The sequence below is a fragment of the Coregonus lavaretus genome (assembly GCF_964263955.1).
Source record: "Coregonus lavaretus genome assembly, chromosome: 22".
Lineage (NCBI taxonomy): Eukaryota > Metazoa > Chordata > Actinopteri > Salmoniformes > Salmonidae > Coregonus > Coregonus lavaretus.
In genome coordinates this window covers 18,907,359-18,933,648 of record NC_140009.1, presented here as the reverse complement: position 1 = coordinate 18,933,648, position 26,290 = coordinate 18,907,359, and the positions used below count along the sequence as shown (strand labels likewise).

The following is a 26,290-nucleotide window of genomic DNA, read 5'->3' as shown; positions in this document are numbered from 1 at the left end:
GAGGTGCAGCGCTTCCTTGGCTTTGCCAACTACTATCGAAGGTTTATTCGGGGGTTTGGCAAGGTCGCAGCTCCCATTACCTCCTTGTTGAAGGGTGGGCCATCCCGGTTCCGCTGGTCTGCTGAGGCTGATTTGGCCTTCAGTAGATTGCGGGGTCTGTTCACCTCAGCCCCGGTACTGGCTCACCCCAATCCATCCCTACCTTTCGTAGTGGAGGTGGATGCGTCCAAGGTAGGGATAGGAGCTGTCTTATCCCAACGCTCGGGCACGCCAGCCAAGCTCCGCCCCTGTGCCTTCTTTTCTAAGAAGCTCAGCTCGGCGGAGCAGAACTACGGCGTTGGTGATCGGGAGCTGCTAGCTGTTGTCTGAGCTTTGACGGTGTGGAGACATTGGCTCGAAGGGGCAAAACACCCTTTCCTCATCTGGACAGACCACTGTAACCTGGAGTACATTCGGGCAGCAATGAGGCTGAATCCTCGCCAGGCCAGGTGGGCCCTCTTCTTCACCCGGTTTGATTTCACACTCTCATACATTCCGGGTACGAAGAACGTGAAGGCAGACGCACTGTCTCGGCTGTATGACACAAAGGAGAGGCCCAGAGACAACACCCCCATACTCCCGGCCTCATGCATTGTGGCGCCGGTAGTATGGGCGATGGACGCAGATATAGCGCAGGCATTACGCACAGATCCATCTCCACTGCAGTGTCCAGCTGGGCTGCAGTACATGCCTGCGCTTATCCGTGATTGTCTGATCTACTGGGCACACACGTCACCCTCCTCTGGTCATCCAGGTATCGATCGTACAATGTGCTACCTGACCGAGAAGTACTGGTGGCCTACCTTGGCAGACGTGAGGGTGTATGTTTCCTCATGCTCAGTGTGCGCCCAGAGTAAGGCACCTAGGCACCTCCCAGCGGGTAAGCTACAACCTTTACCAGTTCCACAACGACCATGGTCTCACTTGAGTATTGATTTTCTCACTGATCTTCCCCCCTCCCAAGGTAACACCACTATCCTGGTCGTTGTGGACCGCTTTTCAAAGTCCTGCAGCCTCCTTCCTCTGCCCGGTCACCCCACGGCCCTACAAACTGCGGAGGCTCTGTTTACTCACGTCTTCCGGCACCAGGGGGTCCCAGAGGATATAGTGTCCGACCGAGGTCCCCAGTTCACGTCTAGAGTCTGGAAGGCGTTCATGGAACGTCTGGGGGTCTCGGTCAGCCTGACCTCTGGATTTCACCCCGAGAGTAATGGGCAGGTGGAAAGGGTGAATCAAGATGTGGGTAGGTTCCTGCGGACCTACTGTCAGGACCGGCCGGGGGAGTGGTCGGTGTTCCTGCCATGGGCAGAATATGCTCAGAACTCTCTCCGCCACACCTCCACTAACCGCAGGGAGGCCCCGGTGTTCGCACCGGGGGATCGGGTCTGGCTCTTGACCCGGAATCTGCCCCTCCACCTGCCCTGCCGGAAGCTGAGCCCGCGGTTTGTGGGGCCGTTTAAAGTCCTGAGGAGAATAAACGAGGTGACATACAGGTTGTTACTCCCCCCTGATTACCGTATTAACCCCTTGCTTCATGTGTCTCTCCTCAGGCCGGTGGTAGCTGGTCCGCTCAAGGAGGGAGGTTCCTTCACCTCCTCTGGACATTGAGGGGGCCCCGGCGTACTCGGCCCGTTCCATCCTGGATTCGAGGCGTCGGGTGGGGGGCCTTCAGTATCTCGTGGAGTGGGAGGAGTACGGTCCGGAGGAACGGTGCTGGGTCCCAAGGCGGGACATCCTCGAACCCTCCCTGTTGAGGGATTTCCACCATCGCCATCCGACTCGCCCTGCTCCGCGTCCTCCTGGCCGCCCCCGAGGCCGGGGTCGGCGCACTGCTGGAGCCGCGCGTCGGGGGTCGGCAGTAGCTAGTACTCCGGCGTTTGTCGTCACCGGAGTACTAGCTACTGCCGATCCCATTCTCATCACTCCACTTGTCATGTCTTGTCAATCACACACACCTGGTGCTCATTCCCCTAATTAGTATGTGTATAAGTGTTCCCTCTGTTCCCCTTGTCTTTGTGAGTAATTGTTTGTTGTGAGAGCGTGTAGGTACTATTCACTGTGTTTATGCCAAGGTGGATGTTTTCCCTTGTAATAGTTTCGTTTGACGCTTTGGGCGTTTGATTTATGTAAACAGAATAAACTCTGGACTTCGGCATTTTACCTCCTGCACCTGACTCCTTCATTCACTCCTCGTCACACCACAAATTTATTGTTATCAAACTATAGTTTTGGCAAGTCGGTTAGGACATCTACTTTGTGCATGACACAAGTAATTTTTCCAACAATTGTTTACAGACAGATTATTTCACTTATAATTCACAGTATCACAATTCCAGTGGGTCAGAAGTTTACCTACACTAAGTTGACTGTGCCTTTAAACAGCTTGGAAAATTCCAGAAAATGTTGTCATGGCTTTAGAAGCTTCTGATAGGCTAATTTACATCATTTGAGTCAATTGGAGGTGTACCTGTGGATGTATTTCAAGGCCTACATTCAAACTCAGTGCCTCTTTGCTTGACATCATGGGAAAATCAAAATAAATCAGCCGTCGACCTCCACAAGTCTGGTTCATCCTTGGGAGCAATTTCCAAATGCCTGAAGATACCACGTTCATCTGTACAAACAATAGTATGCAAGTATAAACACCATGGGACCATGCAGCCGTCATACCGCTCAGGAAGGAGACGCGTTCTGTCTCCTAGAGATGAACGTACTTTGGTGCGAAAAGTGCAAATCAATCCCAGAACAACAGCAAAGGACCTTGTGAAGATGCTGGAGGAAACAGGTACAAAAGTATCTATATCCACAGTAAAACGAGTCCTATATCGACATAACCTGAAAGGCCGCTCAGCAAGGAAGAAGCCACTGCTCCAAAACTGCCATAAAAAAGCCAGACTACGGTTTGCAACTGCACATGGGGACAGACCTCTGGTCTGATGAAACAAAAATAGTTTGGCCATATTGACCATCGTTATGTTTGGAGGAAAAAGGGGGTCACTTGCAAGCGGAAGAACACCATCCCAACTGTGAAGCACGGGGGTGGCAGCATCATGCTGTGGGGCTGTTTTGCTGCAGGAGAGACTGGTGCACTTCACTAAATAGATGGCATCATGAGGACGGAAAATTATGTGGATATATTGAAGCAACATCTCAAGACATCAGTCAGGAAGTTAAAGCTTGGTCGCAAATGAGTCTTTCAAATGGACAATGACCCCAAGCATACTTCCAAAGTTGTGGCAAAATGGCTTAAGGGCAACAAAGTCAAGGTATTGGAGTGGCCATCACAAAGCCCTGACCTCAATCCTATAGAAAATTTGTGGGCAGAACTGAACATGCGTGTGGGAGCAAGGAGGCCTACAAACCTGCTCTGTCAGGAGGAATGGGTCAAAATTCACCCAACTTATTGTGGGAAGCTTGTGGAAGGCTACCCGAAACGTTTGACCCAATTTAAACAATTTAAAGGCAATGCTACCAAATACTAATTGAGTGTATGTAAACTTCTGACCCACTGGGAATGTGATGAAAGAAATACAAGCTGAAATAAATAATTCTCTCTACTATTATTCTGACATTTCACATTCTTAAAATAAAGTGGTGATCCTAACTGACCTAAGACAGGGAATTTTTACTAGGATTAAATGTCAGGAATAGTGAAAAACTGAGTTTAAATGTATTTGGCTAAGGTGTATGTAAACTTCCGACTTCAACTGTACCTCACAGTGAGATCAATCTTTTTTCCTTGCTATTTTGTTGCCATGCCGATATTTCTTTACTTTTTAAGGCTGGTGAAGTTTTTATTTTTGTTGGATTATAAATTACTTTGAGTCTGCCACCGTGTCACTGACGGATCTGATTACTATTGGACTGAGTTGCGTATAGGGCGGGATTTGGATTATGAATGGACAATTATTGGTTGATTTAGTTACGGACTCATAGGGTTGGGACTATTGTGAAAATAAAGAGTTTTCTGTTGTCCTTATCTGAACTTTGAGACAGTATAATTTTAAGTTTTGCATTATGCTATTGCTGTGTGATGATTTTGTTCCAATTTCATACATAAGGTGTACAAAGAAATGACAAAGGCTTTAGTTATTTTCAGTTTTCTATAGTTTGAACATGTTTTGTGTAGCATCTTATTGCTGTGGATCAGGGGGAAAGTTACAAGGTCACATGGGCTCAGCTCAGGGTTTAACATCGGCCAAACAGAGCTAATACAATGGGGATTGTTATTGTAGTGAAAGAGCTAAACCACATTATTAAAAACTTGCTGATGTTAGAATTTTATGTTCAGTGAATTGTGGAAACAACGGGTAGCCATCTGCTTTCAGTAAATTCCCACAGAGCTACGTACCATGCCAGGGCGTGGGTAGGGGACTTTGCCCTGAAAGGGGACCCACTGATAATTTGGCCCCTCTTTGTGGGCGAAGGGCCCCAGGAAGGCCCTGCGGATGTCATTCATGGTGTAGATACACATGGCTGATCCCTTGAATACACTGCTGCTGGGAGGCAGGGGACGCACAGTTAGAGACATGGCCTACTACTAAACACACCATCTACAGTAACACACACACACACACACACACACACACACACACACACACACACACACACACACACACACAGAATAACTCAATACATTGCCATTGTTTAAACTCTGACCTAGAGGTAGAGAAGACGGTGTAGACCAGAGGGTTCTTCCTGTCCCTGGTCTGCAGCAGGAACACGTCCCCTGTGGGAGGAACACAGGTCAGAGGTCAAAGGTCAGAGAAACACAAACATAACCTCCGGCTCTGTCCATTTAGCTCAGATAAATCTTCATTGGTTGTGTGTAGAAATCCCCTGCCCAGATATAGCCTGGAGTGAGAGCTAGGATCAGATAATGCACTCAGAGTTTAACGGTTACTTACGGAGCTCGTCAAAGTAGGTGTCACTGCCGTCACTGCCTGGCACAGAACAGATGAGACGAGTCTTCAGGAAGGTGGTCCACTTGTTGACCAGACTACGCTGGCCACCCATATCATTCTGCAACAACAAACCAGATAGACATTATAGACCAATGTTATAAAGTCAAGATACCCGTAATAATATGTAACTGCTGTATGAACAATAAACATCAAACAAGACTATGTACAAAACAGTGTCAATGACACAGCATACTGTATGTGTACACCGGAGCCTAAGGAAAAGTTATGAATGTATGGAATAGTATTTGCTATGGTACAGTATGATACAGTATGGTACAGTATGGTACAGTATGGTACAGTACGATACATTATGATACAGTATGGTACAGTATGATACAGTATGATACAGTATGATACAGTATGGTACAGTACGATACATTATGATACAGTATGGTACAGTATGGTACAGTATGATTCTGTATGATACTGTATGGTACAGTATGGTACAGTATGGTACAGTATGATTCTGTATGATACTGTATGGTACAGTATGATGCAATATGATGCAGTATGATGCAGTATAAGCTATAGTACAGTACAGGTACAGTATAATGTGAGTGGTGTTCTCACCCTGCAGAGCTGTCCAATACGGGAGTAGGTGGACTTCCCCAGGCCCTGAGCCTCCACCGCCGTCTCCCGGAAGAAGAAGAAGATCTTATCATCGTCTGGGTTCTCACTCTCTGGCACCCAGAACGAACCCACAAACTTAGGCTCTGGAGGGGAAAGACATAGCATGTGTTATAATGCACTATAAGACACTATAGGCATTATACATGCACTTATTTGAGCCATTATATGTGTGTGTGTCTCATAGAAAATGTTACCGCTTGATACACACACAATCAGACACAAGTAGAGATATGCTGACAAACTTGGTCTCATAGGAATTGTACAAATAGTATCAACAACACATACTTAAATAGGTAGCTACACACACATACTGACAAACAGTTCACACACACACTCAACACATCCACACACTCACCGTTGAGCCAGCGTGAGTCGTGTTGTTCGGTGCGGATAGACGGTCGTCCCCCCAGACTGCGGAAGATGGTGAAGTCTCTTCCCATGAGGTCTGTGGCCACACCCGCATACAGCTCATCACCTTGGAGACAGAAAGAGAGGGGGACAACATGAAGTTGCTACGCTACGTATTTATAGTACCTGTGTAAGTGACTGCAGTGCCATCTCGAACCACCAAAGGACGCCTTGAAGGCTCTTGTGTACTTGTGTACATTTTAGTCATTTAGCAGACACACTTATCCAGAGCGACTTTCAGTTAGTGCATTCATCTTAAGATAGCTAGGTGGGACAACCACATATCACAGTCATAGTAAGTACATTTAGTAGAGTAGGCTGATAGACTAAAGGTAGAATGTATCCTTAACCACAGATCTAGGATCAGATTACCTAGGCTACTTACCATTCTAAACTGTTAAGAGGATGACAAGCATTTGACACTGTATCAGATAAGGGGAAACGTCCACCTACTCCGTCTGAGAGGCTGACAGAGATGCAAGGCTCACCTATCAGTACTGAGGCTGCAGGGTGACGGGGGTCATATGGACTCTTCCCTTTCCCATCCTCCATCTTGGACGGGTCAATCCTGAACACATAGTCCTGGAAGGGGAGAGAGAGAGAGAGAGAGAGAGAGAGAGGGGAGGGAAGGAAATAGTGTGTGGGAGAGGTGGGTTACAGTACAGAGTAGAACCATCATAGATATAAAACAGGTGATCAGATAGGATCTCATCCATGGTCTCTACTTGTGTGTGGATGAAAGAGAGAGAGCTAGGGAATAGGAAGATGACAGATGAGCTGGAGGTGTGTGTGTGTGTTCCTGAATGTGTGTCTCTTACCTCCATCTTCTGTCCCACCTCTACGAAGGCGCAGGTGGGGTGGAAGGCCCCGGTTCCACAGGCATACAGGTGTGTGCGGTTGTAGTGGTGCACTATCTTCACATAGTTCACACAGTCTGTCTGCAATAGAAACACACACACTCACCGGTTTAACAACGTTCTTTCTCCCCTCATTTACAAGCTCCATCAACAAAGCATCCCCTCATTTTACTTTAACTTTACACCTTCACAATGCATTTAATGATGTGCATTCTTTACATATCTTACACTGCCTGCTTGTAAAACATTATTGACTTCTCTCCTCCTGCCTGCACCACATTGCTTTCTTGTTCTCTCTATCTCCCTCCTCCCTCCTTCCCTTCCTCATATCCACTGTTGCCGTTCTGTCTGACATAAACTGTCCCCTTCGGTATCTTGTTTGTATTACACAGTGATCCTGGTCATCAATTATGAGTGAGTGGCCTCCTGGCAGTGATATCAGCCTCAGTGACGCCAGAGGAGAGGAGAGAGGAGATCAGAGAAGAGTAGAGCAGAATAGAGCAGAGCAGAGTAGAGAGGAGCAAGGCAGAGAAAAGAAGAGCAGACCTAAAAAGGAGCGGAGTAGAGGGGAGTAGAGGGGAGTAGAAGGGAGTAGAGGGGAGTAGAGCGGAGTAGAGGGGAGTAGAGGGGAGTAGAGGGGAGTGGAGCATAGTAGAGCGGAGTAGAGGGGAGTAGAGCGGAGTAGAGGGGAGTAGAGCGGCGTAGAGGGGAGTAGAAGGGAGTAGAGGGGAGTAGAGCGGAGTAGAGGGGAGTAGAGCGGAGTAGAGCGGAGTAGAGGGGAGTAGAGCGGAGTAGAGGGGAGTAGAGTGGAGTAGAGCGGAGTAGAGGGGAGTAGAAGGGAGTAGAGGGGAGTAGAGGGGAGTAGAGCGGAGTAGAGGGGAGTAGAGGGGAGTAGAGGGGAGTAGAGGGGAGTAGAGCGGAGTAGAGGGGAGTAGAGCGGAGTAGAGGGGAGTAGAGCGGAGTAGAAGGGAGTAGAGCGGAGTAGAGCGGAGTAGAGGGGAGTAGAGCGGAGTAGAGCGGAGTAGAGGGGAGTAGAGCGGAGTAGAGGGGAGTAGAGGGGAGTAGAGCGGAGTAGAGCGGAGTAGAGGGGAGTAGAGGGGAGTAGAGCGGAGTAGAGGGGAGTAGAGCGGAGTAGAGGGGAGTAGAGCGGAGTAGAGCGGAGTAGAGGGGAGTAGAGCGGAGTAGAGGGGAGTAGAGGGGAGTAGAGCGGAGTAGAGCGGAGTAGAGGGGAGTAGAGCGGCGTAGAGGGGAGTAGAAGGGAGTAGAGGGGAGTAGAGCGGAGTAGAGGGGAGTAGAGCGGAGTAGAGCGGAGTAGAGGGGAGTAGAGGGGAGTAGAGCGGAGTAGAGGGGAGTAGAGTGGAGTAGAGCGGAGTAGAGGGGAGTAGAAGGGAGTAGAGGGGAGTAGAGGGGAGTAGAGCGGAGTAGAGGGGAATAGAGGGGAGAAGAGGGGAGTAGAGCGGAGTAGAGGGGAGTAGAGGGGAGTAGAGGGGAGTAGAGCGGAGTAGAGGGGAGTAGAGCGGAGTAGAAGGGAGTAGAGTGGAGTAGAGTGGAGTAGAGGGGAGTAGAAGGGAGTAGAGCAGAGTATAGGGGAGTAGAAGGGAGTAGATGGGAGTAGAGCGGAGTAGAGGGGAGTAGATTGGAGTAGAGGGGAGTAGAGCGGAGTAGAGGGGAGTAGAGGGGAGTAGAGGGGAGTAGAGTGGAGTAGAGGGGAGTAGAGCGGAGTAGAGGGGAGTAGAGCGGAGTAGAAGGGAGTAAAGTGGAGTAGAGGGGAGTAGAGGGGAGTAGAGTGGAGTATAGGGGAGTAGAAGGGAGTAGAGGGGAGTAGAGTGGAGTAGAGGGGAGTAGAGCGGAGTGAGTGGAGTAGAGGGGAGTAGAGCGGAGTAGAGGGGAGTAGAGGGGAGTAGAGCGGAGTAGAGGGGAGTAGAGCGGAGTAGAGGGGAGTAGAGTGAAGTATAGGGGAGTAGAAGGGAGTAGAGGGGAGTAGAGGGGAGTAGAGCGGAGTAGAGCGGAGTAGAGGGGAGCAGAGCGGAGTAGAGGGAAGTAGAGTGGAGTAGAGGGGAGTAGAAGGGAGTAGAGGGGAGTAGAGCGGAGTAGAGCGGAGTAGAGCGGAGTAGAGGGGAGTAGAAGGGAGTAGAGGGGAGTAGAGCGGAGTAGAGGGGAGTAGAGCGGAGTAGAGCGGAGTAGAAGGGAGTAGAGGGGAGTGGAGCGGAGTAGAGGGGAGTAGAAGGGAGTAGAGGGGAGTAGAGGGGAGTAGAGCGGAGTAGAGCGGAGTAGAAGGGAGTAGAGGGGAGTAGAGGGGAGTAGAGCGGAGTAGAGCGGAGTAGAGGGGAGCAGAGCGGAGTAGAGGGAAGTAGAGTGGAGTAGAGGGGAGTAGAAGGGAGTAGAGGGGAGTAGAGGGGAGTAGAGGGGAGTAGAGCGGAGTAGAGCGGAGTAGAGGGGAGTAGAGCGGCGTAGAGGGGAGTAGAAGGGAGTAGAGGGGAGTAGAGCGGAGTAGAGGGGAGTAGAGTGGAGTAGAGCGGAGTAGAGGGGAGTAGAGGGGAGTAGAGCGGAGTAGAGGGGAGTAGAGTGGAGTAGAGCGGAGTAGAGGGGAGTAGAAGGGAGTAGAGGGGAGTAGAGGGGAGTAGAGCGGAGTAGAGGGGAATAGAGGGGAGAAGAGGGGAGTAGAGCGGAGTAGAGGGGAGTAGAGGGGAGTAGAGGGGAGTAGAGCGGAGTAGAGGGGAGTAGAGCGGAGTAGAAGGGAGTAGAGCGGAGTAGAGTGGAGTAGAGGGGAGTAGAAGGGAGTAGAGCAGAGTATAGGGGAGTAGAAGGGAGTAGATGGGAGTAGAGCGGAGTAGAGGGGAGTAGATTGGAGTAGAGGGGAGTAGAGCGGAGTAGAGGGGAGTAGAGGGGAGTAGAGGGGAGTAGAGGGGAGTAGAGGGGAGTAGAGCGGAGTAGAGGGGAGTAGAGCGGAGTAGAAGGGAGTAAAGCGGAGTAGAGGGGAGTAGAGGGGAGTAGAGTGGAGTATAGGGGAGTAGAAGGGAGTAGAGGGGAGTAGAGTGGAGTAGAGGGGAGTAGAGCGGAGTGAGTGGAGTAGAGGGGAGTAGAGCGGAGTAGAGGGGAGTAGAGGGGAGTAGAGCGGAGTAGAGGGGAGTAGAGCGGAGTAGAGGGGAGTAGAGTGAAGTATAGGGGAGTAGAAGGGAGTAGAGGGGAGTAGAGGGGAGTAGAGCGGAGTAGAGCGGAGTAGAGGGGAGCAGAGCGGAGTAGAGGGAAGTAGAGTGGAGTAGAGGGGAGTAGAAGGGAGTAGAGGGGAGTAGAGCGGAGTAGAGCGGAGTAGAGCGGAGTAGAGGGGAGTAGAAGGGAGTAGAGGGGAGTAGAGCGGAGTAGAGGGGAGTAGAGCGGAGTAGAGCGGAGTAGAGCGGAGTAGAGCGGAGTAGAAGGGAGTAGAGGGGAGTGGAGCGGAGTAGAGGGGAGTAGAAGGGAGTAGAGGGGAGTAGAGGGGAGTAGAGCGGAGTAGAGCGGAGTAGAAGGGAGTAGAGGGGAGTAGAGGGGAGTAGAGCGGAGTAGAGGGGAGTAGAGGGGAGTAGAGCGGAGTAGAGGGGAGTAGAGGGGAGCAGAGAAGGGAACCTGGGCATAGCGACTACCCCTCAACGGCCCGTCGCCCACATAATGGCCGCTTGCTGGAGCATACCAGCGTTCCTAGAAAGTCGGTGGTCACTGACACAACAAGGCCCCGTCGTAACATCCTGCACCAGTGGCCCTTTGACCCCCAGGAGTAACAGAGTGCAGCTGAAACATAAGCTCCACAGGCCCATGGCAGGGAGGGCAGGCAGTGTGGGACACCTTGCACAATGGGCCCTGAGTTAATGAGTAAACTCTACAGGCCGTGACTGAGCCACATTAGGGAGGGCAAAGGAGAGGAGAGGTTTAATATGAATCCATCTTACCCCATACACCCATGTTTACCCCTACCAGACGGATCAAGGCCTTTACCTCTGATAGAGACAGCCAGAGAGGTTAACAACACTCCCCTCCTTCTACCCTCTCCCCTTCGTTCAGTCCCTCAGTGCGGCATCAGCTGTTCTGTTTTCCACTCCCATACTGTAATTATCTATGGGACTTCTGCTCTTTTTTCTCAACACTTTTTTGTTGTTGTTGTTTTTATTAAGAAATAAATGCATTGTTGGTTAAGGGCTGTAAGTAAGCATTTCACGGTAATGTCTACACCTGTTGTATTCGGCGCATGTGGCAAATAACATTTGATTTGATTTGATTTGATCACATCTGTCTGTCCAGGGTCAGGTTTCACCGCTCATCCATCTGGACCACCCCTGGGGAACACCGGAGAAGAGGTTTACAGAGAGAGCTGACACTACACTGTGGAGATATCAGTGTATCTCTTCTTTCTCTTTTGTGTGTCGGCTCCTCTTTTTGTCACTGTCTCTGTTTGCCTATAAGTCTGTCTGCATTTACAGATAAGTATACACTCCTTATCAGTAAATGCATGAACTTTGTGTCTGATTCATCCATCTATTCCTGTTCTCTGTGATCAGCCAGTGTCCCTCTAGGTCAATCTGGGGGTTAATAAAGCCTGTAATGTTTTAAATATTCAATAAATATATATATACAAAAATTAAATACATTTAAATAAATAAAAAAAAGCTTGTACCCTTCAGCTATTAATGCTAGGAGGGAAAATATATAAGAGGTCCCTTCTCTTCACTAAATATAATACACTTAGTAGTCCACGTATCATTGGCAAGTGTGTGTGTGTGTGTGTGTGTGTGTGTGTGTGTGTGTGTGTGTGTGCATGTGCGTGTCACTAAACTTTAAGCCTGTATGTGAGTGTTTAATGTTGTACCAGAGTTTAAACATGTATTTTTTTGTTATCCGGTCGTGTCTCTGTTCTCTCTATTCTGTCTTTATCCCTGTTTGGCTGTGCCACGCCCCAGTGAGTGACAGACAGGGTTTTGTACCCAGTGACGCTGCAGCCCAGCCTGGCCCTGTCTGCTAACCGGAGTTCTGCCTCATTAACCCAGACACACACAGCCCTGCTGCCCTGGCCTGGAACAAAGGGCTTCAACAGAGCCTGGCGCTTCCAAAGACCGGGGGTGTCAGAGACCATGGGGGTCAGAGACCAGAGGGGGGTCAGAGACCAGGGGGGCAGACAGAGGGAGGCTTTGATGTGTGGCAATGTGACAAAGGGAGAGAGAGAGAGAGAGAGAGAGAGAGAGAGAGAGAGAGAGAGAGAGAGAGAGAGAGAGAGAGAGAGAGAGAGAGAGAGAGAGAGAGAGAGAGAGAGAGAGAGAGAGAGAGAGAGAGAGAGAGGGAGGGAGACGTCACCCTCAACTGCAGCCCCAGCACCTCACACAGGAGATCAGGCCTATGCCCCCCCCCCCCCCCCCCATGGTATAGAGGAGACAGACCCACTGGTTGCCCTCTAGGTACAGAGAGCTGGTACTCCCTTCTACTACCAGGTGTGAAACAGGGAAGAGACTCAGGGGGTATGCTAATTTGGTATAGAGCAGACCTAACCCACTCTATTAAATTAGTCAAAACAGGAACATTTTACATTTGGCTAGAAATTAATAAGGAAATTAGAGAAAAAAATAATAATTTGTGCTACCTATATTCCCCCAATAGAATCCCTATACTTTAACAATGACAGCTTCTCCATCCTAGAGGGAGAGATCAACCATTTCCAGGCCCTGGGACATGTACTAGTCTGTGATGACTTAAATGCCAGAACTGGACAAGATCCTGACACTCTCAGCACACAGGGGGACAAACACCTACCTGGAGGTGACAGAATTCCCTCCCAAATATATATATTTGACCTTTAGATTCCTTATCAAATCTAAACATGTCAACCGGACAATCTAAGAAAAGTAACAACAATGACAAATGGCTTGATGAAGAATGCAAAAACCTAAGAAAGAAATTGAGAAACCTATCCAACCAAAAACACAGAGACCCAGAAAACCTGAGCCTACACCTTCACTATGGTGAATCACTAAAACAATACAGAAATATACTACGGAAAAAAGAAGGAACATCATGTTCGAAATCAGCTCAATGTAATTGAAGAATCCATAGAATGTAACCACTTCTGGGAAAATTGGAACACACTAAACAAACAACAACACAAAGAGTTATTGATCCAGAACGGAGATGTATGGATAAACTACTTATCCAATCTTTTTGGCTCTATAACAAAGAACAAACATCAAAAACATATACATTATCAATTACAAATCGTAGAATCAGCTATTAAAGACTATCAGAACCCACTGGATTCTCCAATTACATTGAATGAACTACAGCACAAAACACAAACCCTCCAACCCAAAAAGGCCTGTGGTGTTGATGGTATCCTAAATGAAAGACTACAAATTCCAATTGGCTATACTCTTTAACATCATCCTCAGTTCTGGCATCTTCCCCAATATTTGGAACCAAGGACTGATCAATCCAATCCTCAAAAGTGGAGACAAATTTGACCCCAATAACTACCGTGGGATATGCATCAACAGCAACCTTGAGAAAATCCTCTGCATTATCATTAACAGCAGACTCTTACATTTCCTCAGTGAAAACAATGTACTGAGCAAATGTCAAATTGGCTTTTTACCAAATTACCGTACGACAGACCCCGTATTCACCCTACACACCCTAATTGACAAACAAACAAACAAAAACAAAAAACACAGAACTTTCTTTCCATAGGGCCGTGGGGTGAGACAGAGATGCAACTTGAGCCCCACTCTCTTCAACATATACAGTGCCTTCGGAAAGTATTCAGACCCCTTGGCTTATCCACATTTTGTTACATTACAGCCTTATTCTAAAATGGATTAAAAATAATAATAATCCTCAGCAATCTACACACAATACCCCATAATGACAAATGTTTGATAATGTAGTAAAAATAATAAACAGAACTACCTTATTTACATAAGTATTCAGACCCTTTGCAATGAGACTCAAAATTGAGCTCAGGTGGATCCTGTTTCCATTGATCATCCTTGAGATGTTTCTACAACTTGATTGGAGTCCATCTGTAGTAAATTCAATTGATTGGACAGGATTTGGAAAGGCACACACCTGTCTATATAAGGTCCCACAGTTGACAGTGCATGTCAGAGTAAAAACCAAGCCATGAGGTCGAAGGAATTGTCTGTAGAGCTCCGAGACAGGATTGTGTCGAGGCACAGATCTGGGGAAGGGTACCAAAACATTTCTGTAGCATTGAAGGTCCCCAAGAACACAGTGGCCTCCATTATTCTTAAACGGAAGAAGTTTGGAAACACCATGACTCTTCCTAGAGCTGGCCGCCCGGCCAAACTAAGCAATCGGGGGAGAAGGGCCTTGGTCAGGGAGGTGACCAAGAACCCGATAGTCACTCTGATAGAGCTTTAGAGTTCCTCTGTGGAGATGGGAGAACATTCCAGAAGGACAACCATCTCTGCAGCACTCCACCAATCAGGCCTTTATGGCAGAGTGGCCAGATGGAAGCCACTCCTCAGTAAAAGGCACATGACAACCCGCTTGGAGTTTGCCAAAAGGCACCTAAAGAGTCTCAGACCATGAGAAACAAGATTCTCGGGTCTGATGAAACCAAGATTGAACTCTTTGGCCTGAATGCCAAGCGTCACGTCTGGAGGAAACCTGGCACCATCCCTATGGTGAAGCATGGTGGTGGCAGAATCATGCTGTTGGGATATTGTTCAGCGGCAGGGACTGGGAGACTAGTCAGGATTGAGGGAAAGATGAACGGAGCAAAGTACAGAGAGATCCTTGATGAAAACCTGCTCCAGAGCGCTCAGGACCTCAGACTGGGTTGGTTGACCTTCCAACAGGACAATGACCCTAAGCACACAGCCAAGACAACGCAGGAGTGGCTTCGGGACAAGTCTTTGAATGTCCTTGAGTGGCCCAGCCAGAGCCCGGACTTGAACCCGATCTAACTTCTCTGGAGATACCTGAAAATAGCTGTGCAGCAACGTTCCCCATCCAACCTGACAGAGCTTGAGAGGATCTGCAGAGAAGAATGGGAGAAACTCCCCAAATTTAGTTGTGCCAAGCTTGTAGCGTCATACCCAAGAAGACTCGAGGCTGTAATCGCTGCCAAAGGTGCTTCAACAAAGTACTGAGTAAAGGGTCTGAATACTTACAGTGAGGGAAAAAAAGTATTTGATCCCCTGCTGATTTTGTACGTTTGCCCACTGACAAAAAAAATCTCAGATTGTTCACAGCTTTGTGGAAGTTACGTGTGGTGCTTGACAGTTCTTTTGTGTTTCTTCCATTTGCGAATAATCGCATCAACTGTTGTCACCTTCTCACCAAGCTGCTTGGCGATGGTCTTGTAGCCCATTCCAGCCTTGTGTAGGTCTACAATCTTGTCCCTGACATCCTTGGAGAGCTCTTTGGTCTTGGCCATGGTGGAGAGTTTGGAATCTGATTGATTGCTTCTGTGGACAGGAGTCTTTTATACAGGTAACAAGATGAGATTAGGAGCACTCCCTTTAAGAATGTGCTCCTAATCTCAGCTTGTTACCTGTATAAAAGACACCTGGGAGCCAGAAATCTTTCTGATTGAGATGGGGTCAAATATTTATTTCCCTAATTAAAATGCAAATCAATTTATAAAATTTTTGACATGCGTCTTTCTGGATTTTGTTTTTGTTATTCTGTCTCTCACTGTTCAAATAAACCTACCATTAATAAACTGATCATTTCTTTGTCAGTGGGCAAACATACAAAATCAGTAGGGGATCCAATACTTTTTTCCCTCATCAATTTTCCCTCATCAATTTTAGAATAAGGCTATGACCTAACAAAATGTGGAAAAAGTCAAGTGGCTGAATACTTTCCGAAGCTGTTGTATATCAACGAATTGGCGAGGGAACTAGAACAGTCTGCAGCACCCGGCCTCACCCTACTAGAATCTGAAGTCAAATGTCTACTGTTTGCTGATGATCTGGTGCTTCTCTCCCCAACCATGGAGGGCCTACAGCAGCACCTAAATCTTCTGCACAGATTCTGTCTAACCTGTGCGCCCTGACAGTAAATCTCAGTAAGACAAAAATATGGTGTTCCAAACAAGGTCCAGTTTCCAGGACCACAAATTCCATCTTGACGCCGTTGCCCTAGAGCACAGAAAAAAAAACATACCTACTTCGGCCTAAATATCAGCACCACACGTAACTTCCACAAAGCTGTGAACAATCTGAGAGACAAGGCAAGAAGGGCCTTCTACGCCATCAAAAGGAACATAAATATACTTGAATCAGTTATTGAACCCAGTGTCCTTTATGGTTGTAAGGTCTGGGGTCCGCTCACCAACCAAGAATGGGACAAACACCAAATTGAGACTCTGCATGCAGAATTCTGCAAAAACATATAACACCAAATAATGCATGCAGAGCAGAATTAGGACGATACCCACTAATTATCAAAATAAAAAAAAAGAGCCGTTAAATACTACAATCACCTAAAATAAACGATTCCCAAATCTTCCATAACAAAGCCATCATCTACAAAGAGATTAACCTGGAGAAGAGTCCCCTAAGCAAGCTGGTCCTGGGGCTCTGTTCACAAATACAAACAGACCCCACAGAGTCCCAGGACAGCAGCACAATTAGACTCAACCAAATCATGAGAAAACAAAAAGAGAATTACTGTACACATTGGAAAGAATTAACCAAAAAACAGAGCAAAAACTGGAATGCTATTTGACCCTAAACAGAGAGTACACAGTGGCAGAAAACCTGACCACTGTGACTCACCCAAAACTAAGGAAAGCTTTGACTATGTACAGATTTAGTGAGCATAGCCTTGTTATTGAGCATAGCCTTGTCTTTTGTACTTTAACTATTTGCACATCGTTATGACACTGTACATAGCCATAATAAGACATTTGAATTGTCTCTATTCCTTTGAAACTTTTGTGAGTGTAATGTTTACTGTTAATATTTGATTGTTTATTTCACTTTTGTTTATTATCTATTCACTTCGCTTTGGCAATGTAAACACGTTTCCCATGTCAATAAAGCCCTTTGAATTGAAGGATAAAAACAGAAAGAGATAAGGTAGCGAGAGAGTGAGAAGAGAAAAAAGGTATAAAGAGAAAAGAGGCTTGAAGTGAGAGAGGGATGAGGGGGGATTGTGTCAGTGATCCCACTGTCAGAATCAGGCCCCTGGCTTTTCCTGACTCCACTCACAGGGGCTTACCTGACCCCGGACCCCACAATACCCCATTCATTAAACACTCCTCTCTGACTGAGAACATGCACATCACTGCCGCTACACAGGGCAGGTTACTACAGCACACAAGGGTGGGTGACTCGCTCTCGCTCTCTTTCTCTCTCTGTCTCTCTCTGTTTTTATCCTACTCTCTCTCTTTCCCTTCCTTTCTCTTTCTCACTCCCACCTCTATCTCTGTCTCTACCTATCAATTTCTCTCTGTCTCACTTCTTCTTCTTTAATATTCTCTCTCTCTCTCTCTCTCTCTCTCTCTCTCTCTCTCTCTCTCTCTCTCTCTCTCTCTCTCTCTCTCTCTCTCTCTCTCTCTCTCTCTCTCTCTCTCTCTCTCTCTCTCCTCTTCCATCTCACTCTCAGAGTGCTGAACGCTTGGCTGGTCTGTGGTAAGAGAGTGACACTCTGACAGTCAGGGGGTTAGTACACTAGAGCTCTGTGAGAACCAGGAGATAGAAACCATCCAGGAAACTCCTTCCTTTAATAATGTTAATGTCTAAGAATGACACGGTGCACAGTGGCAGTGGCATATTTAAGCCCTTTACAGTAGAAGGAAATCGTTTCGAGCAGTAAAAAAACTAATAAAATTATCAAAGCATACCCATGGACAGTTTGGCTGGCTAGTTATTTTGCCATTACACAGTGTCATAAAAGCCAGGTACTGTCCATTCTACTTAGCAATTCCAGAATGAATCCCATGTATTACCAGACAACATTTCACGTAACTTTTGGCTAGGACTGCAGGCTAAGAAGTCTGGCAGAAAGCCGCAGCCATTCAAATAGATCTAACTGTCCTCGTCCTTTGTGACCTGTTTACTTGCTGTGTGAAGTGAGTACAGTATATTACTTTGATTCTTAATGAGCTAAGCTGATGGGTGCCTCGGCTGCATTGGGCTGAGAATCCCATTTGTGAGAGGGAGATAGACAGGACAAAGAAACTCCTGGCTCAGCCATAAAATGAAATGAGTCTCTTTGTTTCTCTGGGAACAAACTAGTGAAGGAGAGCATGAGAGAAAGAGCATGGGAGAAAAAACAGATAGTGAAAGAGGGAAAAAGAGAGAAAGAGTGACAACTTGTTTTAAGTTAACTAATTTTTCTTTCCTGCCGTTGTTCAGGCCGCTCCCTGCAGAGACACACACTGCACTATAATTATGGTCAAGAGTGAGATCACTGTGTATGTGTGTGTGTTTGTGTGTGTGTGTGTGTGTGTGTGTGTGTGTGTGTGTGTGTGTGTGTGTGTGTGTGTGTGTGTGTGTGTGTGTGTGTTTGTCTCCCTCAGGTGATATTAGGACCTCACAGTCGGCTGACCTCAACTCCACCCTGAGAGCTTATGGAAACACACACACTGTCTATAGCATAGCCCACCTTTTCTCCTAAAGCCCTATTCGCATGGGACTAGTATTAAATCAAATCAAATCAAATCACATTTTATTTGTCACATACATGTGTTTAGCAGATGTTATTGCCACACTCCCAGAGCCCTCACCACCTCCCTGTAGGCTGTCTCGTCATTGTTGGTAATCAAGCCTAATACTTTTGTGTCGTCTGCAAACTTGATGATGAGTTGGAGGCGTGCTTGGCCACGCAGTCATGGGTGAACAGGGAGTACAGGAGGGGGCTGAGCACGCACCCTTGTGGGGCACCAGTGTTGAGGATCAGTGAAGTGGAGATGTTGTTTCCTACCTTCACCACCTGGGGGCGGCCCGTCTGGAAGTCCAGGATCCAGTTGCACAGGGCGGGGTTCAGACCCAGGGCCTTGAGCTTAATGATGAGCTTGGAGGGTACTATGGTGTTGAATGCTGAGATATAGTCAATGAACAGCATTCTTACATAGGTATTCCTCTTGTCCAGATGGGATAGGGCAGTGTGCAGTGTGATGGCGATTGCATCGTCTGTGGATCTATTGGGGCAGTAAGCAAATTGAAGTGGGTCTAGGGTGACAGGTAAGGTAGAGGTGATATGATCCTTGACTAGTCTCTCAAAGCACTTAATGATGACAGAGGTGAGTGCTACGGGGCGATAGTCATTTAGTTCAGTTACCTTTGCTTTCTTGGGTACAGGAACAATGGTGGCCATCTTGAAGCATGTGGGGACAGTAGACTGGGATAGGGAGAGATTGAATATGTCCGTAAACACACCAGCCAGCTGGTCTGCGCATGCTCTGAGGACGCAGCTAGGGATGCCGTCTGGGCCGGCAGCCTTGCGGGTGTTAACATGCTTAAATGTCTTACTCACGTCGGCTACGGAGAAGGAGAGCCCACAGTCTTTGGTAGTGGGCCGTGTCGGTGGCACTGTGTTATCCTCAAAGCGGGCGAAGAAGGTGTTTAGCTTGTCTGGAAGCAAGACGTCGGTGTCGGCAACGTGGCTGGTTTTCCTTTTGTAGTCCGTGATTGTCTGTAGACCCTGCCACATATGTCTTGTGTCTGAGCTGTTGAATTGTGACTCCACTTTGTCTCTATACTGATGTTTTGCCAGTTTAATTGCCTTGCGGAGTGAGTTGCTACACTGTTTGTATTCTGCCATATTCCCAGTCACCTTGCCATGGTTAAATGCGGTGGTTCGCACTTTCAATTTTGCGCGAATGCTGCCATCTATCCATGGTTTCTGGTTAGGGTAGGTTTTAATAGTCACAGTGGGCACAACATCTCCTATACACTTCCTGATAAACTCAGTCACCATTTCAGTGTATTCGTCAAAATTATTTTCACAAGCTACCCGGAACATATCCCAGTCCGCGTGATCAAAACAATCTTGAAGTGTGGATTCCGATTGGTCAGACCAGCGTTGAATAGTCCTTAGCACGGGTACTTCCTGTTTGAGTTTCTGCCTATAGGAAGAATGGAGTCGTGGTCAGATTTGCCGAAAGGAGGGCGGGGGAGGGCCTTGTAGCCACCCCGGAAGTTCGAATAGCAATGGTCGAGGATTTTAGCAGCCCGAGTACAACAGTCGATATGTTGATAGAACTACAGCAGCCTAGTCCTCAAATTTGCTTTGTTAAAATCCCTGGCTACAATAAATGCAGCCTCAGGATATGTGGTTTCCAGTTTGCATAAGGTCCAGTGAAGTTCTTTGAGGGCCGTTGTGGTATCGGCTTGAGGCGTGATATACACGGCCGTGACTATAACCGAAGAGAATTCTCTTGGGAGATAATACGGTCGGCATTTGATTGTGAGGTATTCTAGGTCAGGTGAACAAAAGGACTTGAGTTCCTGTATGTTACTACAATTACACCATGAGTCGTTAATCATGAAACACACACCTCTGCCCTTCTGCTTCCCGGAGAGATATTTATTTCTGTCTGCGCGATGAACTGAGAACCCATCTGGCTGGACCGATTTCGACAGAATATCCCCAGAGAGCCATGTTTCCGTGATGTTACAGGCCTTGATGTCTCTCTGGAAATAAATCCTTGCCCTGAGCTCGTCAATCTTGTTATCCAAAGACTGAACATTAGCAAGTAATATACTTGGAAGCGGTGGGTGGTGTGCGCGCCTCCTAAGTCAAATCAGCAGGCCTCTCCTCCACCAGCGATGTTTTGGGTCAGCCGCTGGAATCAGTTCAATTGCCCTGGGGAGAGCAAACAAAGGATCTGCTTTGGGAAAGTCGTATTCCTGGTCGTAATGCTGGTGAGTTACCACCGCTCTGATATCCAAAAGTTTTTCCAGGCTGTATGTAATGATACAAAACACTTTCTGAGCTAATAATGTAAAAAATAATACATACAAATAAAAAAATACCGCAAAGTTTCCTAAGAGCTAGTCGCGAGGCCGCCATCTTCGTCGGCGCCAGGTCGTATTATGTTATAACATTGGTGATGTAATTATTACCCCGTTATTCCAGAGAATGATTCGGACTGATTCGTTTTTTCCAAACTGCCCCCTGTAATAAATTGACAGTTATGACAGAAGCCTGGAGGTTTTTTTCCAGGCGTGAAGATATTTCAACAAGTCCAGGCGATAACAGGGCTACGCTGATAACTCGAGCTTGGTTCCCAAGTTTATAAACCACACCAAACAATCTTTGAAATAGTGTCGCCATAATATTTGAATTGAGGAAGTGTGATCAGAATCATTAGGATATTTTAGCGATCCGCAGTAGTCGTCCTAAATGCCCCCCAGCCTTCAGATGTGAGCTAAACAGTGCAATTGCACTTCAGATGCGTTTTAAGTCTATGGATGAGAAAGTGAACTTATCATTTCCAAATGTTTAGGTCAGCTGTATGCTGCTTTGCCTTCTATTAACAGCAAGGGTTATATTTAATAGGCACAATATTTTTTACTGATACATTTCTCAATATTCAATTAATATGCACAAAACATATAAATAAAAGCATTTACTGTGAAAGTTGATACATGTAGGCCCTTATAGGCTATGAGCAGCACGTCGTTACATTTATCGAATCAGTTATTATTTTCTTGCTCAAACCGTGAGCAACACCTGTCAAACTCCGACATTACTCTCAAAACACAGGGATGTCAATTTGCATGGGACTAGTATTATCAGAGGAGTTTGGAGTTTGCCAAAAAACTGTAAATTATTCTGACTGGAATTGTTACTCTCCTGCAATATAAAAATTACTGCCAGATTCGGACGGGACAAAAATTGCAGATAATTACATTACCTGACAAATTAATCCTCTCCGAATAGGGCATAAGACAAATACAGACAGAGGACCAAAACCTCACCTCCATCTTTTATGAAAAAGAAAGGAGGGAAAGAGAGAAAGAGAGAGAGGACAAACAGCTGTTTCGTCCTTCACAGTGCATTCAGACACCCACATCAATCAGTGATGCTCGGTGTAGTCTGTCTGTTTCTTTATTTAAACACAACACACCACAGAGCAAACACCCAGGAGACCAGATAATGACTCTCACTCTGACACTGCCTAATCCACACAGATACACACACACACACACACACACACACACACACACACACACACACACAGATGAATGCATGCACACGTCCACAGTCAGAGACACACATACACTGATGCCATGGTCAGGGTCACCATGTGATGTTGAGAAAAGGGAGGAAAAGGAGGAGAGAGAAAAAGAGGAGGGAAAATACAATGAAAGCATTTATCTTGGGCCCTAATATGATCCCACTTCTCTCCATTGCTCATTCTCTCTTTTCCTCACCTGTTTTCTCTCCCTCCCTCCCTCCCTCACACACGCACACGCACACGCACATGCACACACACACACACACACACACACACACACACAGTTCTTCAGGTGAAACAGGAGCCAGTTGTGCAGTATGAATGGGGCTCGTTGTCTGTCTCCTCCAGCTGTGTAATCATACTGATTAGGGGTTTCTGTTATCCAGAGCTCCACACATACACACACACACACATGCACACAAACACACACACACACACACACAGATCCTGCGCACGCACAAATACACATGAACACACAAGCACATCCACGAACATGCATTATGTGAATACACACTCACATACTGACACACATTTAGCTTGAAGTGAGGGAGAGAGATGTGTAAAGTGTACATATGGGTGGTCTGAGTGGCCTAAGGAGTTTGTAGGGTGGGACAGTGATCCCTACCCGGCCCTGTCTGCACCCACCTACAGCCAGAGGAAGGAGCGCTCAGGCCCCAGGGCAGGAAAATGGAGAGGACTGGACAGTCACACACACACATATTCACACATCCAACACAAACAATCCAGTCAACCAACCCTTTAGTTCACTGACATACAGCACACTGTAGTGACTAACAATTCCGCTCTATGTGAGTGGGTGAAAGACAAAAGGAGGATTGGGAAATCAGAGTGTGAGATGTGTCCGGATATACTGCGGCTTTAGCTGGGTGGAGAAATTGAATGAAAGTAGTGTTGAAAAGTGACCTGTCATAGCTGGTTTATTTCTGTCCGAGAAGTCTTACATCCTCAGAGTTACAGGAAACGATGTACAGTCTGCCTCTGTGAGATACTGTATATCATAATAAACAGGACTTTGGGAAATCAACAAAGTAGTTTAAAACCTAAAAATAAAGTATTTTAATAATAGCCGCAACTGTTACTCACATTGATGTCCTTTCCTGCCCAGTTACACTCCTCCCTCCAGTCCACCGGGGCCGGCCAGTAGATCTGAAATGCACAGGTCAGAGGTCAGGGGTCAGAGGAGGCAGCAGGATGAAGGTAGGTCTGGGGTCGCGACCTCAAGCAGGGACAGGCCTGCCCGCCACCCTCAGGGACATTTCTGAGGGAGCACCTCTATTCTCTCCTCCTTTCTATAACTCCCCCTCTCTTCCTCTCTTCTTTTCTTCCTGGTCTCCACCGCCATGATAGGACTGAGAATCCACAAGTCACACAGTAAAAAAGCACACGACCACGAGTAAAAACAGCTTTAACGACAAGATAGCCACCACTGTGAAAACAAGCTGTGAATCATATCACACCAAACCACAAACAACAGAGTCAAACAATCTGCTCTGCACTCAGATTTCACACAGTCTGCAAGAACCTACAGACCCTGTAAAGTGTACGGTTATAGGGTATGGGTTAGTGAGTTACGTGTGTGTGTGTGTGTGTGTGTGTGTGTGTGTGTGTGTGTGTGTGTGTGTGTGTGTGTGTGTGTGTGTGTGTGTGTGTGTGTGCATGCATATGTCTGAACGTGCGTCCGTGTGTGTGTGCATGTGTGTGAGAGAGGTGTTGACAGGTTATCAGACATTGTGTGACCCCCAAATCGCCATGGTAACCCTTGACCCCCATGTCTGCTCTGAGGGGATGAGAGTGAGATGAGATCCATCAGTCTGTCAGCACAACTGTGACAACTAACTCACCATGACATAGCAAAGTGTTGTCTTATCTATACCATTATCTACCATAACAAAGATATCTGTGTGTCCAAACCTGGGCCATCTTAACATCACATTTTTTACACAATGGATCATGGGGCACACAGGAAATATCAATGTAAAACAATCTTTTCAGTTTCATGAAAATATCAGATTTATGATATTCACTAACACTAGTGCAAACACATTAAAATAGCATAGGGCAAATTGGTCATTGATTGATTGATTAATGGACTGACCTTGTGCTCCTGCTTGGCGATGTTATCCAGGCTGAGTGACAAGAGGAAGTTGCGTGCGCCCACGAACAGCCGTCCCCTCTCCTCATCCAATAAAAGAGCGCTGAAACAGCACGAGCGCTCCAACTCGAACCGCCGAACACCATGGAACTGCTGCAGCTCTGAAACACAACACACACACAGTGGATCATGCACACATTACATTGAACTCTCCTAGTCAAAAGGGCCCTGAAATGTATGTTTTTCAAAAGAGCAAATAGGTGTTTTGCTATGCTTATGTCGATAAATGAGACCCTATTTGATGGTTATGAAGTTTTTTACAAGCCCATACAATTGGAAGTGGTTGTTTAGCTCTACTGCCAGGGTCAGTCCAGGGCAGTGGTTTCACCAGTCAGAATGGCACAGGAGGTTGGTGGCACCTTCAATGGGGAGGACGGGCTCGTGGTAATGGCTGGAGCGGAATCTTTGGAAACGTATCAAATACATCCATCACATGGTTTCCATATGTTTGATGCCATTCCATTTGCTCCGTTCCATTCATTATTATGAGCCGTCCTCCCCTCAGCAGCCTCCTGTGCAGAATGGTCTCTGTTACAGCTTTGGAATCAGCTGTCTCAGCAGGGCTTATAAGATCTGGAGGATTGGAGCCTCCTCTCTCTTCTCTTCTCATAATATAACAATACAAATGTATGCCGTTTAGCAGACGCTTTTATCCAAAGCGACTTACAGTCATGTGTGCAAACATTTTTACACATGGGTGACCCAGCTAATCGAACCCACAACCCTAGCGTTGCAAGCACCATGCTCTCCTCTCCTTTCCCTAATCTCCTCTCTCGCTGGGGAACCCTGTGAGTGTTCCACTGTAACCATGGAGACTGGGATATCCCATGATTTAATGGCACATGCTCCAAACAGGGCCTGTGTCACTATGGAGATGAGTAGTAGGTCGGGAACACTAGTAGGTCTCTGAACTACTGATAAAGTAGCTACTTTCTGGCTAGTCTTACAGCTTACTAGTCTTAAACTGGAAAGTGCACATGTGTGTGTGTAAATGAAAGATTGGGATGATGATGTCACTGTCATGCACACATTCTCTCTCTCTCTCTCTCTCTCTACTGCGGCCTTGTGTTTTGTGCATGATGGAAAAGCGCCTAGTTTGTGTGGGTTAGTTCATCATTGAGCTGACATCTTACATTGTAGCGACTCACGAGACAGAACCCGGCCAAGAACAACAGTAACCACATTAGTGCTGCTGGCTACTGTTCAGAGGTGTTTATGAAAAGGATATGCCTCTATATTATAGAGCATCTCAGGGGCTGGGGGCACCGAGGAGGTACTCTCAAAGTTATTGCTGCTGTTCCCTTAATTAGATTTTGTCTGCCAGAAAGGTTCAGATATACACATACACACATACAAGGAAACAAACACACAATCAACAACACACTCCGAAGCACATCCAGTCAGACTACAACACACACAGCAGTGTTTAACCGGGCAGGCCTTACCTTTGTAGGAGAGCTTCATGCGAGGGGAGGAGGAGGAGGATGGGTGTGAGGAGGACGAGGAGGGTGTAGAGGAGGCGCTGGTCTTGGGGATTCCGCTGGATGAGACCTGGGAGGCCATGAGCCCCAAGAGGAGCAGGGAGGTACATGTCACCATCATCGCCATCATCATCATCACGGTCATCATCATGGCGTCCTGGGGTTGGCACTAGCCTGGCACGGCTAGCGTTGGAATGGGTTGGGTTGTTGTAGTCACGCTCCCCTCCAATCGGTTGTCAGCCTTCCGGGTAAGTGTGGCGTTCCCCGTTCTGTGTCTGCTGTACCGTACACCTCTCAGCTCTGATGGGACTGAAGCAGCTTCTCACAATGGCACTGGAACCTAAAAATAACCAAGCAGAGAGGCAAACTTTACAAAGCTGGCCGGGCTACGTAGATCTCTACCCCTCCCTCCCCTCCTCCCCTCCTTCCCCTTTGAGCACCAGGAGGTAATTTTAGCCAGGCACAGAGGCTAATGGCTGATGCCCAGGCCCACTCCTGTTAATGCCAGCCTCTATAAAGACCAGCTGTAATCGCTTCACATTACGGGACGCCATCCAAGG

General features: G+C 47.2%; 1 protein-coding gene across 1 annotated transcript in view; it reads right to left on the bottom strand.

Moving 5' to 3' along the window:
- The window catches only part of sema3b (sema domain, immunoglobulin domain (Ig), short basic domain, secreted, (semaphorin) 3B), a gene marked incomplete at its 5' end in the record, with an annotated part of 34,167 nt that extends 8,286 nt beyond the window's left edge, over positions 1-25,881 (bottom strand). Inside the window, 10 exons of the mRNA XM_084186798.1 lie at positions 4,391-4,535; positions 4,699-4,768; positions 4,947-5,061; positions 5,574-5,716; positions 5,989-6,108; positions 6,530-6,623; positions 6,860-6,979; positions 23,181-23,243; positions 24,193-24,350; positions 25,695-25,881. Coding sequence (XP_084042924.1) covers positions 4,391-4,535; positions 4,699-4,768; positions 4,947-5,061; positions 5,574-5,716; positions 5,989-6,108; positions 6,530-6,623; positions 6,860-6,979; positions 23,181-23,243; positions 24,193-24,350; positions 25,695-25,881 — 1,215 coding nt within the window. The remainder of the gene's footprint in view (positions 1-4,390; positions 4,536-4,698; positions 4,769-4,946; positions 5,062-5,573; positions 5,717-5,988; positions 6,109-6,529; positions 6,624-6,859; positions 6,980-23,180; positions 23,244-24,192; positions 24,351-25,694) is intronic.
- Between the last annotated feature and the right edge of the window lie 409 nt (positions 25,882-26,290).